The following is a 16353-nucleotide window of genomic DNA, read 5'->3' as shown; positions in this document are numbered from 1 at the left end:
GTCGCGCAGAAACAACAACCGCATTGTTTACAAACGGTTTGGCCGCCGATCACAGGCGCCGCCATCTTTAAAGGGACTATGAAACGATTTCTTTCTTCGTTTCTTTCGAAAGAAGACATTTTTCTGAGTCTAGAACCGAAATTTTACTTTCGTCGCGCGAGCGGATTTCTCGGGAGCGAATTTAAACGGAGCGGCGAAGGGAGGACAGCTAGCGCCGCGCCGTGGCGAGCTGCCGAGCGGAGACACAACGGGCAACTTGACGCGACCACGGCCGGCTCAGCTACACGTCATCGTGACGTGTTGCCGAGCCTAGGAATCCCACCAGGAGCATGCGCCGTAGGATCCCGCGTATGCGTTCATCGGGAGTGGAAATCTCCATGACAGCAGCTTTCGCGTGATCGGCAGATTTCGGCAGTGGCGGCAGCCACAGCGCGAGCTCGTGGCATTACTTGCCATTGTGCAACGCCGGTGACGTAACGGGGAACCGAAGTGCGGTCCGTACAGTTGCACCATCGGCAGGGAAATATGCGCGGGAGAGGAGGAACGCGGAAGAGACATTTCCAGCGCGCGCTCCTCGCAGAGTGGAGCGATTTCGTCCGGAAAAATTTGTGGCATATTAGTTTCTCTGCGGGAAGAACAGTTTCCATCGAAAAAAAGTATGGGGGTTCGGGAAATTTCATAGTCCCTTTAAGGTCACGTGTGCCTGGACGTTTGCAGTGACGTGCGACCAGGACCTGTCCAGGATGCATTGCGTTCGACCAACACGCTTTCATCTACGGAGCAATACATTGAGTGCCACCTCTGTGCTCCCGAATGACAACGTCCTCTCGCTTGATTTGATGAAAAGGGGGGGGGGGGCGTACGCCATTTGATTTCTGTGGCAATTATGAACTGCATAATGTCACAAAAATGGCGTACGCCCCCGTTTTCTGCAAATCCGGGGAAAGAACGACGTCACTGGGAATGATGGTCAGGAAGGGATGTCGTGAGGCATATACATGGACTCTGAAAACTGCGTTATTGTTTAAGGAAGTACTTCTCAAGGATTCGAAAAAAAAATTTGGTGAGCATCATACCGAACACGAACCACCATTCACGCCTATCTACAGGAGATCACAAAGTACGCGACGAAGTAACTGTAAAATCAAATCCGGAAAGCAAGTGGTGACGTCCCCCGTATGGGCTCCAATACGCTATGCAATTGAGTAAGCTGTTTACCCATTATTCCCACTTTCACTCTCCCCCTGTTGTCTGTAAAGCTACCTCATTGGTGCTCCTCCCAAATAAGAGGGCACATTTGAAGGTCGAGGAACACATTGTTCCTTCTGTGACCGTACGGATACCTTGTGATTAGATAGACACCTGGTCACGTGGATTCTTCAAATGTTATCTTCCCTGACTAGAGACAAATTGTGGTAGTGTATCCAGCTTCACTGTTCGATGAAATTAGCCTCCTCCTCTCATTCCTTCCTCCGTGACTAAAACCAGGGTCTAAACCGGTGCTCGCCAAAATGCAAGGAGGGAGCTATCCCCGCAGACGCCGTTAGCTCGCGTGCTTTCGGTAGCGGCATATTAAAACTCCTCATTGCAGGGAACCTCTGTAACGTCAACGCAAAGAAATAGCTTTCATGAACCGTACGAACCTCCACTGAATTTCGGTAGATGGAATGAAATTCTGTGCGTAGTCCAACTGATAAGAATAGACCACCAGTGTATGCAGCCCACTGTACAGCAAGAGCAAGAAGCGACCAATGAAACTGCCATCTAGTCGGCTGTGAAGGGCTAGGCATGTCGCCACGACAAGAAAGGAGAGGAAATACGCCATGGACGACAGCGAAGAGCGAAAGCTTCCCGCTGCAGCCATTAGAGACAGGACAGTTAGCTCCCCAAAGAAACGCCCAGCGTGTCGGCGTTTGTTTCGTTGTGGAAGTCGTCGAATGTTTTCGGAACGAGCAGTTTCTGGAAAGGTGATATGCTTACGTTAGTTGCATCAATGGCGATCGGTAACATAAAAGCGACAGATAGCATAGCAAGTTGATTCAACTGCGCCGGTAACACCAATACATGCCCTTCTGCACCGCTTCCGGTTTGTTGCCAAAACGACATCCGGTTTCGCAGCAAACACGCTCTGCGCCAACCGCTACGGCGACTCATGCTGTTATCGCTTCTGATTTGAGGAGAGAGAGGGCCGCATACGCCCTTTTTATGACAATTGAAATTGCAACAAAGAGGCATACGCCTCCCATTTTCAACAAATCAGGAAAGTGAAAGCTATCATTCTGATTGGTGGCTGGTTCCGAGCATCCTTGTCGCGGAAGGACCGGAAGTCTTCGTGGCACCGAAAGCTGTAATGCGGCCTTGTTTATGTTTACACGAGAATGTCATGTATAAGTAATGAAACATTATTTTAGAAATCGGAGCATTATGCTACATTTGAGTGATCCGAATATTAGAGGAGCGGCTACAAAAATGTAGCTGATGCTGTGTGACCTCATGCAGGACGTGTGCCGCCGCATAAGGGACGAATACTTAACATGACATTATCGGGTAAACATAAACAAACCCTCGCCACAACTTCCGGTGCCACGATGACTTCCGGTGCTTCCGCGACTAAGGACGCTCGGAACCAGCCGCCATGCAGAATTATATCTTTCACTTTCCGAATTTGTTGAAAATGGGACGCCGTACGCCTCTTCGTGGCAGTTTCAAATTGCCATAAAAAGGCGTATACGACCCTCTCTCCCCTCAAATCAGGAACGATAACTATCAATAGGCGCTGTGGTTGGCGCAGAGCACGCTTGCTGTGAAACCGGTTGTCGTTTTGGCAAGAAAACCGGAAGCAGTGCAAAAGGGCATGTATTGTGATGCATGTTAGTAAACATCAAAAAAGCGTACGCACGCATGCGCACGTTCAGATATTTGAATGGATGTTTCGCAGCCAAAGAGCCGTTTATAGGTAGAGTTTGGCCATTAGAAGGAGCCTAACTCGAAGCGCGTCATGCGACGTCACGGCTAAGCCACCTCCCTCGCCGTGCTCTATTGTCGTCGCGTTGTGAGCCGGTTGCCGACTCCATATTGATGCTTTTCGTTGTTTACGATGCAAGGATGGAAGACACGTGCGTATATTGTCCTTGGAAAGCCCTTCGTCCTTGAACCCTTTCAGTTTGGCAACGAAGCCCCCCTTATCACAGGCGGCTGTGGGTCATAAGCCGGTTATTCCTGTAGATTGCATTCATTGCGACAGCAAAGCTGACGGACAGGCGCGCGATATGGCGCGCCATAGATGGCCGATAAGCGGATTCTGCTTGGATTCAGGCTTTTTGGGCCGCGCAACGACGACTCTGACGTCAAAATAGGCTCCATCCACGAGGCGGCAAAAGATCCGAGAATGGCCAAAATCTCCCTATAAATGACTCTGCGCAGCCACGGACGCGCGCTCCGCCAATCGGGGCACGTCAACAACGCTGCATTATCATCATCCTCACCTTGTCGTTCGCAGCAAAGGAGTGTTGCCCCAGCAACTACGAAGACGGCCAGGTCCAATCCGAAAAGGCGGGATGCATGCACGACAGTGAGGCCATTCAAGCGGTCGATGCCCAGGACGGCAAGAAGACGCTCCCGGGAGGAACACATGTCTGGCATCTCCAGCTCATTTGCCGTCACGAGCAAAAATACGTAGTAAATGATGTGGCACAAGTATACCACTGAGGAGGTTAGCGCGATGACTTTCAGATAAATAGCTGGTGCTGAAAAGTGGACATCGACGTGTAAGAGGGATAAATATCACTCGCGAGACTCACCTGTTTTTCTCTTTCCCGTAGGGCTTGACGTCAGTGGATTAGCCAGTAACATCAAAAGGTACAGCACGGATATTACATTGTATCGGAAAAGTACAGCTGCAGCATAATATTTTCCAGTATGTAAAGAAAACACAAGTTACACACGAAAGTTACACACGAAGTTACACACAGTTACACGAAAACACGCATCATCGAATGACTTTCGTGAGGTGTTGGCTAACAGGGTATACAGTAAGACATTTCCAAATGAAGCACATCCATTTTGAAGAAACCACAGAGGATTTACGATAAGGGATATCATCAGCAAGTGTACTGAGTGGTCGCCAAAGGACCAGAACAGAACAGGCACCAAGGACCTACAGGGACTAAAGGATCGACCATGTACGCAGGTAGACGTTAGAACTAGGGGCATCTTTTCTCTCGCCCTTGGTTGACAGCTCTGTTCACAAGGCAGGTGGCTTGTCGATCATGAAGTGAACCACGAATTCGCGTTATCGCGTCCTTACCTGTCAGAAGAACGATGGGCAGCGCGACGCGATACAATAGCCAAGCTATGACAACTTCTACCATAACTCTTGCTTACGCCAGACTAACAATGTCGGTAGCGAACAGGACCAAATGCCATGTGACGAATGTCGATGCGCGCGCACGTGTCACGTCTTCTACTTTTCGATTTTGTAGCAGTGCACACGCTTGTGCGTTTGTGCGCACATTTGCATGCCAAAAGCTTCCCGATTTATATCTCAAAGTACGTGTTAGCTTCGGGATTTTTTTTAGAAAGAGGGTGGGTTGAAATAATGATTGGCTTCAATTCTGCTGTCTCGCATTTTCGCTGAAATTCAATTCAAAACTTAATTCATGAAGTTCAGGTAATTCGTCGTCCAGTAGTTAGATGCTCTTTCCCAGGGTTTTTTTTCCTGGGTTTTCCTCAGACGCTTTCAGACATATGTCGGCACAGTTCCGCTAGAACTTGGCCCAGGACGCACATTTCCCCAGGGCGTCAGTCGTGACGTTGCCTACATACGTGAGGCCGACAACGGCAAGCCCTTTCACCACCATCACCACCACCACCCCACAGAACGTCCGCCAGGCACGTGGAACAACGTCAAAGATGGCATCAGTACTGTAACAGAGACAAAGCAAAGCATATACCACATCAATAGGGACTGGGCACATTAAATTATTTATAACACTTCTAAGCAAGCTGCGTTGAAGCACTATACATTCGCTAAATATGCACTATGAAATATTTTTTGCCTTGTTTTCATCATAGAGAAAACGTCTTTCTAAGTCTACAAACCGCACCGTGGCCAGCTACCAAGCGGAAAAATGGCGAGATGCTTGACGGAACCACGGCCATTTTATGAGACACGTCATCGTTACGTGTCATGATCCCGCCGTAGGGTCCCGCATCTATACCTATCGGAAACAGAAATCTTCGTGACGTCAACTTCCCTGCCGGGCCGCCTCAAAGTGGTTGATCCGTCAAATGCCCTTCGTTGTGGTGTCCGTGACTGTGGTTGAGCGTCCGATTTTTCCACGTTAACTTGTCGGTATGAATGAAATTCCTTCTCCATTTTTACCATCTTGGCGCAAATACATACAAATACATACAAAGCCTCAATTTGCCTAAGAAATTAACGATGAAAGATGAAAGTCACTGAAAAGGTTAGCGAGATGTAGGACTCGAACCCACATCTTCTGGATTGCCGGTCCAGAGATCTACCAATTCAGCTAAGCTAACACGCCTTCTCAGCGACTTCCAGGGTGCGTCATCTGAAGGGACAAACCAGCCACTCTCTCTCACACATCCTCCTTTCACTCTTACATTATTGCTCACTCATACACACATTCGTACGAAGGGATCCACGCAGGCGGCAACTGTTGAACAAAGAACTGATGTTCTGAGGCTGGAACAACATAGAAGGGACAAATACATACAAAGCCTCAATTTGCCTACGAAGTGACTTTCATATTTCAAGGTCATACAAAACATCAGGCAACGCATCCGCTTACATTTATAATCCGTACAAACGAATCGAGCAACGAAGGTAGACAGCATTCAAAACATAGTCGCACTTCAAAAAGCGCTTGCTTTGTTGCGCCAGGCAGCTATCACACAGTTTCCATCGGTGACAGCGACATTACCACGTCACGGTCTTGTAGTGAATCGCTAGAGACCTACTGGCTTGGTTAACCGGGCCAACACCACCTCGATAGAGACAGCCTGCCTCACTCGCCAACGTGACGTAACATCTAAGAGTCAGCCAATTGGGATCGTGTTTTCAACGGCTCTAGCCATGAAGACGAACTACCGTCTTCTGCGAGTAGTGATAGGACGTCCCACGGGTCCCGCGCATTGAATGGGACAACCGTAGTGGGGGGAGGTACCCGGGTTCGAATCCCAGTGCCGGCTGTGCTGTCTGGTGTTTTTCCTGGGTTTTCCTCAGGCGCTTTCAGACATATGTCGCCACAGTTCCCTTAGAAGTCGGCCTAGGACGCACATTCCCCGTCAGTCGTGACGTTGTCCACCTATGTGAGGCTCACACCGGCGAGCCCTTTCACCACCATGACCACCACCACCATGGAACAACCTTAAATGAAGCGCAGAACGGTCCCACATCTTAATCACAACTGATTTTCTGGAAAGCGTATTGCACCTTTTGTCTGCAGATTCGTGTCTACACGTTCTAAGTTGGTGTAATCATTTTGCGAGTTCTTGAATTTGCAGAAAGGGCGAATCGCTGTAGCAGACGAATTCTGACTTTGTATGTCCACGTAGCGAAGGAGGGAGAGGAGGCAATAAGCAGGCTTTCGACAGGAAGAACGGTTTTCAGCAAAAGGCAACTACAAGAAATAATGTGCAGAACCTACTCCTGTTACAGAAAAAACAAACACACTCACGTCTGCAGATCTACATCGGAGTAGAGTTGCGAAGCAGTTGTGCTAGCGTAAGAGATGCGAAGCCCAGGAAAAAAAAACGGAAATTTTGCGAAAAAAAGTTTTTTGTTTTTTTTTCTCGTCTCCGGAAAAATTGCTCAAAATTTCCAGGGGAAAAAATTCAAAAATGTAAATTTTCGTGCCTTCGATGCGTTCCAACCCGCCAACAGTGCTTTAGGTGCCTCTAATCCGCCCACAACCGCCAACTTAGAGCCCCGTCTGGCTGCTCAAAGCGATCGCCATCGCGTTCACATAATGTCTGTGTTCAGGTCGGAGTGGCGGGTTGTTCCAATTACCTATCGCTGAGTGGACAGCCGTCTCATGCGATGTTCTGCTCTGCATTTATGCCTAGAGGGTGAACACCACTAAAGTTTCTAGCTCATTGTATGCTGCGGCTTGGCCGGCAAGGCTTCGACTCAGCAGTAACCGCGTTTGTTTCCATTTTTTCCAATTTTTCGAAAAAAAAATTCGTTTTTTTTTTCGAGCGGTCCAAAATTTCCGAAAATTATGCATCTCTACATCGGAGGGACAACTGTGCCCCAATTGCCGAACTTTCCAAGTTGGCAAGCGAAGTGGCATGCAGCGTGCAAGCACACTGTATCGTGTGCTTCATCGTGGACATGCTGATATTTCCTTTATGAATTGATAGAGAGGGTATTAAAACATTCACTGTACTCTCTGGCGCACCGCCAAACACGTGCGAGATAGGACAGCACTGCCGCAGAGGGTCAATGGTCTCCCCCCCCCCGTCACCGTACACGACATCCGTGCGGCGCTATGGCAAACCCGACCAAAGACTGGTATGGACCTCGTGCAGAAACACGGGTTTCGCCTGCAAATGCGTTCACTTCTTGCTGAAGTCACTGTACTCTTTGGTCCGCATGTCTGAACATCTGGCTGAGTATAGTGGCAGGATGCTTTGTCGCGCGCCGCTTCTTAGCACAGTATAGTACAAAAAGCGCACAAACGGAAGAACCAACTAACCCTTTGATGGAGGGCTTGCCATATAATCACACGACTTCCGGCTTATTTAGAAAACACGATATTATTCCCATTCACCGTTTGTATGAGTACCGACTCTCAATTGCCTACGTAAAAGCCACGAGGGAAACGGACCCTGTCCTGCTTAATATCGCCATCCTCTCACCTGCTATATATACGCACTTTCATCGTCATCAGCATGAATGGATCATTCCAAAATGTAGAACATCATATGGTGAACAACAGATATAACATGCTCTGCCAACATTGTTAAATAACAATTCCATTAACTTACTAGGGGCAACAAGGAAATGTGTTAGGGAATATTTTACAAGTTAAGAAGTGTGTCGAATAAGTGTATCGTTTTATTTCTGTTTTTCTGTAAGGTGTACTGTCCTAATACCTCACTTTTCTGTAAATAAATAAATAAATAAATAAAATACTATGTGGTGCTGCTGTACGGGGACGGTGACCTCGTCAAGTCACATTGTCACTTTTTGTCGCTGTCCCCGGTCAACTTTGTGACCAAATAAATTATTATTATTATAACTCCACGCTTTGAAGTTTCATTCACATCATTATGGGACGCATGCTGTTAACGCTCCATTTTTTCGGTCAAAGCGTCTGTGACTCGCGCAGCACCATATCTGGCAGGTTTGCGACCTAGCCTGCATACATGCGTGAATACGCTAAAGCACATCGCTTGCGCCAGTGGTCCCCAAGCTTTGCTACCCTGCGACCCATCAGAACCTCAACATGTCGCGTCGCGACCCCCCCTCCTTTCCCCCTAATTTCCTCTTTGCCACACGCTTTTCCATCTCGGCGCATAAATATAGTAATGCACAAAACCGACGCTGAGATTTGGTTTGAGAAGTTGATATCGTCACAGGTAGTAATATGGGCTAGGAACAGAAAACTAAACACAGCAGAGATGACAGACCAGTCCCTGTTCGTAAACAAATGACGTCATAGTGTTCGGCAACGCCACCAATTTGGTAGAGTTGAACTACGCTCGAAGCTAGGGACGAACAAGATCGCGCCCGAAAGCCGGCGCCTTGAGGGGATTACGATAGTCCCTGACCGGGACGCGACATCCAGTCCTACTTTTCTTTCAATGGGAGGCGGCGAACAAGTGGCCATTCGTGGAACCCAGCCCTCCCGTTCCGATTTGTTTCGGTTTCAGTCTGTCTACCAACGTCATAATGACGTTTCTCGAGTAGAGCTCTATTCACTAAAGTGAGCTTGCGTTATAAATAAAATCGCGTAGACGCCCAAACAGCACAGCCCGTTGGCAGCCGCGCGGACCGATGACGGGCGGAGACGCTGACAAATTGTGCGCGCGTCACCTTCTGGTAGGGGCCCAAACCGAAACGTATATCGGTTCGGTTACGCTTCAGTGTCAGAACTCTGCAGGCAGTTTCGGATAGGAGATTCGCCATTTTAAAATTTCCGGTTACCGGTAGCCAAACAGTTGAACCGGTATCATTTTTATTCTTCGATCCCTAGGATGTATCTGCAGGCTCCGTCCGTGTCGCAGAATGAGTTACAACGTGCAAACAGGTAACGATTAACATATTTATCTACCGAACGTGCTATTCGATTGCGCCACGGAGGCTGTCTTCCCCTTAATAATGCATATTAACATGAAATAAAAAAAAAGACGATTGTGATTAAAAACACGGACTCCAGCTTGTAGCAACACACCACAGTATGCCCATTATCTGTGTCACTGTTCCAGGAGAACGAGGCATTGCACCATTTAAATCACGTTAGTCTCCTAAAACAAACCCAGTTTGCGCCTTTGGGTGGGGTCGAACCAGCAACCTTTCGGTTAACAGCCGAACGCGCTATCCGATTGCGCCACGGAGTTCTTTTTTTTTTTTTTTTCACCTTTTATTAACAAAACACACGCCACGGAGGCTTTCCTCTCCTTTATTTTCATACGTATTAACATCAAATTAAGAAAAAACGAAACGCTCCTGACCAACAAAGTGGACTCCGGCTTGGAGCAACACACTACATGTACCCCCCTTATCTGTGTCACTGTTCCAGGAGAACGAGGCACTGCACCATTTAAATCACGTTACTCTACTAAAAGACACCCAGTTTGCGCCCCCGGGTGGGCTCGAACCACCAACCTTTCGGTTAACAGCCGAACGCGCTATCCGATTGCGCCACGGAGGCTTTCCTCCTCTTTGTTTTCATACGTACCGTATTTTCACGCGTATTAGCCGCACCGCAGATAAGCCGCAGGACTCGTTTTTAGATACATTTTGAAAATGTTTTTGCAGATAAGCCGCACTCGCAGATAAGCTGCGGGTAATACGACGCGACTGCTTTGTGCGCTAAACCAGTGATAAACAAACAAAATCAATGGAGACGCTCAACGCTCGTCGACGCCGTACTCCCTTCCAGCTGCCCTGTTCCCGTACTGGTCCGCGACATCGACGACTTTTAGTTTGAAGCCGCTGTCGTAGCTGTGCCTCCGCGTTGGAGCCATGCCTCACCTCTAACTGCCGTGCCCGTGTCCACGAATGCTGCTGCTCTGGTCAAATAAGAACTGACACCTAGCTGAACACGTTTTATCCCGATGTCAGGTGTATTGAACCCTTCCTGTGGGTCTGCCGACAAAAGAGACCGTAGGGAAGGCCATAAACCCTGTGGTCCACATTCCGGTGTCGGCGTAATAGATAACAAAGGAGGTCAGTTCTAGTGTTCTACTAAGATCGGATTGTGCCCTTGTTGCGTGTTTTTCGTGGATTGACGAGTTAGTGATGTTCCAGGAGACATTAATCACTGTCACCCCTTTTGTTAAAGCTGCGTGGGGGAATGTATTCGGAAGGTCAGTCCACTCGACTGTGGACCCGCCCCTGTTCGGTATTGTTCGGTATTGTTCGTGCACTGGCAGGGCGGTCCTGCTCCGAAAAACATGAGGCACTGTCGGCCCATTCATTTAATCCGGGGTATGGGGAAAACACCAGGGAAAAATAGCCATCAGATAAGCCGCACCCGCGGATAGGCCGCAGAGCGTCCGCGAAAAAAAAATTCGCGCATAAGCCGCGGCTAATACGCGTGAAAATACGGTATTAACATCAAATTAAGAAAAAACGAAACGCTCGTGATCAACAAAGTGGACTCCGGCTTGGAGCAACACACTACATGTACCCCCTTATCTGTGTCACTGTTCCACGAGAACGAGGCATTGCACCATGTAAACCACGTTACTCTACTAAAAGACACCCAGTTTGCGCCCCCGGGTGGGCTCGAACCACCAACCTTTCGGTTAACAGCCGAACGCGCTATCCGATTGCGCCACGGAGGCTTTCCTCCTCTTTGTTTTCATACGTATTAACATCAAATTAAGAAAAGACGAAACGCTCGTGATCAACAAAGTGGACTCCGGCTTGGAGCAACACACTACATGTACCCCCCTTATCTGTGTCACTGTTCCAGGAGAACGAGGCATTGCACCATTTAAATCACGTTACTCTACTAAAAGACACCCAGTTTGCGCCCCCGGGTAGGCTCGAACCACCAACCTTTCGGTTAACAGCCGAACGCGCTATCCGATTGCGCCACGGAGGCTTTCCTCCCCTTTATTTTCATACGTATTAACATCAAATTAAGAAAAGACGAAACGCTCGTGATCAACACAGTGGACTCCGGCTTGGAGCAACACACTACATGTACCCCCCTTATCTGTGTCACTGTTCCAGGAGAACGAGGCATTGCACCATTTAAATCACGTTACTCTACTAAAAGACACCCAGTTTGCGCCCCCGGGTGGGCTCGAACCACCAACCTTTCGGTTAACAGCCGAACGCGCTATCCGATTGCGCCACGGAGGCTTTCCTCCCCTTTATTTTCATACGTATTAACATCAAATTAAGAAAAGACGAAACGCTCGTGATCAACACAGTGGACTCCGGCTTTGAGCAACACACTACATGTACCCCCCTTATCTGTGTCACTGTTCCAGGAGAACGAGGCATTGCACCATTTAAATCACGTTACTCTACTAAAAGACACCCAGTTTCCGCCCCCGGGTGGGCTCGAACCACCAACCTTTCGGTTAACAGCCGAACGCGCTATCCGATTGCGCCACGGAGGCTTTCCTCCCCTTTATTTTCATACGTATTAACATCAAATTAAGAAAAGACGAAACGCTCGTGATCAACACAGTGGACTCCGGCTTTGAGCAACACACTACATGTACCCCCCTTATCTGTGTCACTGTTCCAGGAGAACGAGGCATTGCACCATTTAAATCACGTTACTCTACTAAAAGACACCCAGTTTGCGCCCCCGGGTGGGCCAGAACCACCAACCTTTCGGTTAACAGCCGAACGCGCTATCCGATTTTTTTATTTTTATTTTTTTTTATTCCATGCTAAAACGTACATAAAACCTCAATGGCTACAACGCGCTATCCGATTGCGCCACGGAGGCTTTCCTCCCCTTTATTTTCATACGTATTAACATCAAATTAAGAAAAAACGAAACGCTCGTGATCAACAAAGTGGACTCCGGCTTGGAGCAACACACTACATGTACCCCCCTTATCTGTGTCACTGTTCCAGGAGAACGAGGCATTGCACCATGTAAATCACGTTACTCTACTAAAAGACACCCAGTTTGCGCCCCCGGGTGGGCTCGAACCACCAACCTTTCGGTTAACAGCCGAACGCGCTATCCGATTGCGCCACGGAGGCTTTCCTCCTCTTTGTTTTCATACGTACCGTATTTTCACGCGTATTAGCCGCACCGCAGATAAGCCGCAGGACTCGTTTTTAGATACATTTTGAAAATGTTTTTGCAGATAAGCCGCACTCGCAGATAAGCTGCGGGTAATACGACGCGACTGCTTTGTGCGCTAAACCAGTGATAAACAAACAAAATCAATGGAGACGCTCAACGCTCGTCGACGCCGTACTCCCTTCCAGCTGCCCTGTTCCCGTACTGGTCCGCGACATCGACGACTTTTAGTTTGAAGCCGCTGTCGTAGCTGTGCCTCCGCGTTGGAGCCATGCCTCACCTCTAACTGCCGTGCCCGTGTCCACGAATGCTGCTGCTCTGGTCAAATAAGAACTGACATCTAGCTGAACACGTTTTATCCCGATGTCAGGTGTATTGAACCCTTCCTGTGGGTCTGCCGACAAAAGAGACCGTAGGGAAGGCCATAAACCCTGTGGTCCACATTCCGGTGTCGGCGTAATAGATAACAAAGGAGGTCAGTTCTAGTGTTCTACTAAGATCGGATTGTGCCCTTGTTGCGTGTTTTTCGTGGATTGACGAGTTAGTGGTGTTCCAGGAGACATTAATCACTGTCACCCCCTTTTGTTAAAGCTGCGTGGGGGAATGTATTCGGAAGGTCAGTCCACTCGACTGTGGACCCGCCCCTGTTCGGTATTGTTCGGTATTGTTCGTGCACTGGCAGGGCGGTCCTGCTCCGAAAAACATGAGGCACTGTCGGCCCATTCATTTAATCCGGGGTATGGGGAAAACACCAGGGAAAAATAGCCATCAGATAAGCCGCACCCGCGGATAGGCCGCAGAGCGTCCGCGAAAAAAAAAATTCGCGCATAAGCCGCGGCTAATACGCGTGAAAATACGATATTAACATCAAATTAAGAAAAAACGAAACGCTCGTGATCAACAAAGTGGACTCCGGCTTGGAGCAACACACTACATGTACCCCCCTTATCTGTGTCACTGTTCCAGGAGAACGAGGCATTGCACCATGTAAATCACGTTACTCTACTAAAAGACACCCAGTTTGCGCCCCCGGGTGGGCTCGAACCACCAACCTTTCGGTTAACAGCCGAACGCGCTATCCGATTGCGCCACGGAGGCTTTCCTCCCCTTTATTTTCATACGTATTAACATCAAATTAAGAAAAAACGAAACGCTCGTGATCAAGAAAGTGGACTCCGGCTTGGAGCAACACACTACATGTACCCCCCTTATCTGTGTCACTGTTCCAGGAGAACGAGGCATTGCACCATGTAAATCACGTTACTCTACTAAAAGACACCCAGTTTGCGCCCCCGGGTGGGCTCGAACCACCAACCTTTCGGTTAACAGCCGAACGCGCTATCCGATTGCGCCACGGAGGCTTTCCTCCCCTTTATTTTCATACGTATTAACATCAAATTAAGAAAAAACGAAACGCTCGTGATCAAGAAAGTGGACTCCGGCTTGGAGCAACACACTACATGTACCCCCCTTATCTGTGTCACTGTTCCAGGAGAACGAGGCATTGCACCATGTAAATCACGTTACTCTACTAAAAGACACCCAGTTTGCGCCCCCGGGTGGGCTCGAACCACCAACCTTTCGGTTAACAGCCGAACGCGCTATCCGATTGCGCCACGGAGGCTTTCCTCCCCTTTATTTTCATACGTATTAACATCAAATTAAGAAAAAACGAAACGCTCGTGATCAAGAAAGTGGACTCCGGCTTGGAGCAACACACTACATGTACCCCCCTTATCTGTGTCACTGTTCCAGGAGAACGAGGCATTGCACCATGTAAATCACGTTACTCTACTAAAAGACACCCAGTTTGCGCCCCCGGGTGGGCTCGAACCACCAACCTTTCGGTTAACAGCCGAACGCGCTATCCGATTGCGCCACGGAGGCTTTCCTCCCCTTTATTTTCATACGTATTAACATCAAATTAAGAAAAAACGAAACGCTCGTGATCAAGAAAGTGGACTCCGGCTTGGAGCAACACACTACATGTACCCCCCTTATCTGTGTCACTGTTCCAGGAGAACGAGGCATTGCACCATGTAAATCACGTTACTCTACTAAAAGACACCCAGTTTGCGCCCCCGGGTGGGCTCGAACCACCAACCTTTCGGTTAACAGCCGAACGCGCTATCCGATTGCGCCACGGAGGCTTTCCTCCCCTTTATTTTCATACGTATTAACATCAAATTAAGAAAAAACGAAACGCTCGTGATCAAGAAAGTGGACTCCGGCTTGGAGCAACACACTACATGTACCCCCCTTATCTGTGTCACTGTTCCAGGAGAACGAGGCATTGCACCATGTAAATCACGTTACTCTACTAAAAGACACCCAGTTTGCGCCCCCGGGTGGGCTCGAACCACCAACCTTTCGGTTAACAGCCGAACGCGCTATCCGATTGCGCCACGGAGGCTTTCCTCCCCTTTATTTTCATACGTATTAACATCAAATTAAGAAAAAACGAAACGCTCGTGATCAAGAAAGTGGACTCCGGCTTGGAGCAACACACTACATGTACCCCCCTTATCTGTGTCACTGTTCCAGGAGAACGAGGCATTGCACCATGTAAATCACGTTACTCTACTAAAAGACACCCAGTTTGCGCCCCCGGGTGGGCTCGAACCACCAACCTTTCGGTTAACAGCCGAACGCGCTATCCGATTGCGCCACGGAGGCTTTCCTCCCCTTTATTTTCATACGTATTAACATCAAATTAAGAAAAAACGAAACGCTCGTGATCAAGAAAGTGGACTCCGGCTTGGAGCAACACACTACATGTACCCCCCTTATCTGTGTCACTGTTCCAGGAGAACGAGGCATTGCACCATGTAAATCACGTTACTCTACTAAAAGACACCCAGTTTGCGCCCCCGGGTGGGCTCGAACCACCAACCTTTCGGTTAACAGCCGAACGCGCTATCCGATTGCGCCACGGAGGCTTTCCTCCCCTTTATTTTCATACGTATTAACATCAAATTAAGAAAAAACGAAACGCTCGTGATCAACAAAGTGGACTCCGGCTTGGAGCAACACACTACATGTACCCCCCTTATCTGTGTCACTGTTCCAGGAGAACGAGGCATTGCACCATGTAAATCACGTTACTCTACTAAAAGACACCCAGTTTGCGCCCCCGGGTGGGCTCGAACCACCAACCTTTCGGTTAACAGCCGAACGCGCTATCCGATTGCGCCACGGAGGCTTTCCTCCCCTTTATTTTCATACGTATTAACATCAAATTAAGAAAAAACGAAACGCTCGTGATCAAGAAAGTGGACTCCGGCTTGGAGCAACACACTACATGTACCCCCCTTATCTGTGTCACTGTTCCAGGAGAACGAGGCATTGCACCATGTAAATCACGTTACTCTACTAAAAGACACCCAGTTTGCGCCCCCGGGTGGGCTCGAACCACCAACCTTTCGGTTAACAGCCGAACGCGCTATCCGATTGCGCCACGGAGGCTTTCCTCCCCTTTATTTTCATACGTATTAACATCAAATTAAGAAAAAACGAAACGCTCGTGATCAAGAAAGTGGACTCCGGCTTGGAGCAACACACTACATGTACCCCCCTTATCTGTGTCACTGTTCCAGGAGAACGAGGCATTGCACCATGTAAATCACGTTACTCTACTAAAAGACACCCAGTTTGCGCCCCCGGGTGGGCTCGAACCACCAACCTTTCGGTTAACAGCCGAACGCGCTATCCGATTGCGCCACGGAGGCTTTCCTCCCCTTTATTTTCATACGTATTAACATCAAATTAAGAAAAAACGAAACGCTCGTGATCAAGAAAGTGGACTCCGGCTTGGAGCAACACACTACATGTACCCCCCTTATCTGTGTCACTGTTCCAGGAGAACGAGGCATTGCAC

General features: G+C 48.7%; 1 protein-coding gene and 17 non-coding genes across 18 annotated transcripts in view; all 18 read right to left on the bottom strand.

Moving 5' to 3' along the window:
• The window catches only part of LOC135374164 (piezo-type mechanosensitive ion channel component-like), a 123867-nt gene extending 119449 nt beyond the window's left edge, over positions 1 to 4418 (bottom strand). Inside the window, exons 1-4 of the mRNA XM_064607177.1 lie at positions 4307 to 4418; positions 3801 to 3896; positions 3486 to 3746; positions 1644 to 1959 (exon numbers count right to left, since the gene is read on the bottom strand). Of these exons, the coding sequence (XP_064463247.1) occupies positions 1644 to 1959; positions 3486 to 3746; positions 3801 to 3896; positions 4307 to 4370 (737 nt within the window). The 5' untranslated portion in view covers positions 4371 to 4418. The remainder of the gene's footprint in view (positions 1 to 1643; positions 1960 to 3485; positions 3747 to 3800; positions 3897 to 4306) is intronic.
• A 5413-nt stretch (positions 4419 to 9831) lies between these two features.
• Positions 9832 to 9905, bottom strand: Trnan-guu (transfer RNA asparagine (anticodon GUU)). Its single transcript has one exon. It is a non-coding gene; the product is annotated as a tRNA-Asn (tRNA).
• A 1064-nt stretch (positions 9906 to 10969) lies between these two features.
• On the bottom strand, positions 10970 to 11043 carry Trnan-guu (transfer RNA asparagine (anticodon GUU)). Its single transcript has one exon. It is a non-coding gene; the product is annotated as a tRNA-Asn (tRNA).
• A 189-nt stretch (positions 11044 to 11232) lies between these two features.
• Trnan-guu (transfer RNA asparagine (anticodon GUU)) lies at positions 11233 to 11306 on the bottom strand. Its single transcript has one exon. It is a non-coding gene; the product is annotated as a tRNA-Asn (tRNA).
• A 189-nt stretch (positions 11307 to 11495) lies between these two features.
• Trnan-guu (transfer RNA asparagine (anticodon GUU)) lies at positions 11496 to 11569 on the bottom strand. Its single transcript has one exon. It is a non-coding gene; the product is annotated as a tRNA-Asn (tRNA).
• Positions 11570 to 11758: 189 nt separating this feature from the next.
• Positions 11759 to 11832, bottom strand: Trnan-guu (transfer RNA asparagine (anticodon GUU)). Its single transcript has one exon. It is a non-coding gene; the product is annotated as a tRNA-Asn (tRNA).
• Positions 11833 to 12359: 527 nt separating this feature from the next.
• Positions 12360 to 12433, bottom strand: Trnan-guu (transfer RNA asparagine (anticodon GUU)). The gene has a single exon. It is a non-coding gene; the product is annotated as a tRNA-Asn (tRNA).
• Positions 12434 to 13500: 1067 nt separating this feature from the next.
• Trnan-guu (transfer RNA asparagine (anticodon GUU)) lies at positions 13501 to 13574 on the bottom strand. Its single transcript has one exon. It is a non-coding gene; the product is annotated as a tRNA-Asn (tRNA).
• Positions 13575 to 13763: 189 nt separating this feature from the next.
• On the bottom strand, positions 13764 to 13837 carry Trnan-guu (transfer RNA asparagine (anticodon GUU)). Its single transcript has one exon. It is a non-coding gene; the product is annotated as a tRNA-Asn (tRNA).
• Positions 13838 to 14026: 189 nt separating this feature from the next.
• Trnan-guu (transfer RNA asparagine (anticodon GUU)) lies at positions 14027 to 14100 on the bottom strand. The gene has a single exon. It is a non-coding gene; the product is annotated as a tRNA-Asn (tRNA).
• A 189-nt stretch (positions 14101 to 14289) lies between these two features.
• On the bottom strand, positions 14290 to 14363 carry Trnan-guu (transfer RNA asparagine (anticodon GUU)). The gene has a single exon. It is a non-coding gene; the product is annotated as a tRNA-Asn (tRNA).
• A 189-nt stretch (positions 14364 to 14552) lies between these two features.
• On the bottom strand, positions 14553 to 14626 carry Trnan-guu (transfer RNA asparagine (anticodon GUU)). Its single transcript has one exon. It is a non-coding gene; the product is annotated as a tRNA-Asn (tRNA).
• A 189-nt stretch (positions 14627 to 14815) lies between these two features.
• On the bottom strand, positions 14816 to 14889 carry Trnan-guu (transfer RNA asparagine (anticodon GUU)). Its single transcript has one exon. It is a non-coding gene; the product is annotated as a tRNA-Asn (tRNA).
• Positions 14890 to 15078: 189 nt separating this feature from the next.
• Trnan-guu (transfer RNA asparagine (anticodon GUU)) lies at positions 15079 to 15152 on the bottom strand. Its single transcript has one exon. It is a non-coding gene; the product is annotated as a tRNA-Asn (tRNA).
• A 189-nt stretch (positions 15153 to 15341) lies between these two features.
• On the bottom strand, positions 15342 to 15415 carry Trnan-guu (transfer RNA asparagine (anticodon GUU)). Its single transcript has one exon. It is a non-coding gene; the product is annotated as a tRNA-Asn (tRNA).
• A 189-nt stretch (positions 15416 to 15604) lies between these two features.
• Positions 15605 to 15678, bottom strand: Trnan-guu (transfer RNA asparagine (anticodon GUU)). The gene has a single exon. It is a non-coding gene; the product is annotated as a tRNA-Asn (tRNA).
• Positions 15679 to 15867: 189 nt separating this feature from the next.
• Positions 15868 to 15941, bottom strand: Trnan-guu (transfer RNA asparagine (anticodon GUU)). The gene has a single exon. It is a non-coding gene; the product is annotated as a tRNA-Asn (tRNA).
• Positions 15942 to 16130: 189 nt separating this feature from the next.
• Positions 16131 to 16204, bottom strand: Trnan-guu (transfer RNA asparagine (anticodon GUU)). The gene has a single exon. It is a non-coding gene; the product is annotated as a tRNA-Asn (tRNA).
• Positions 16205 to 16353: the final 149 nt, after the last annotated feature.

Source organism: Ornithodoros turicata, unplaced genomic scaffold, assembly GCF_037126465.1.
Source record: "Ornithodoros turicata isolate Travis unplaced genomic scaffold, ASM3712646v1 Chromosome45, whole genome shotgun sequence".
NCBI classification, from domain to species: Eukaryota; Metazoa; Arthropoda; class Arachnida; order Ixodida; family Argasidae; genus Ornithodoros; species Ornithodoros turicata.
The sequence above is the reverse complement of the archived record's forward strand: the minus strand, read 5'-3'. Positions and strand labels throughout refer to the sequence as shown.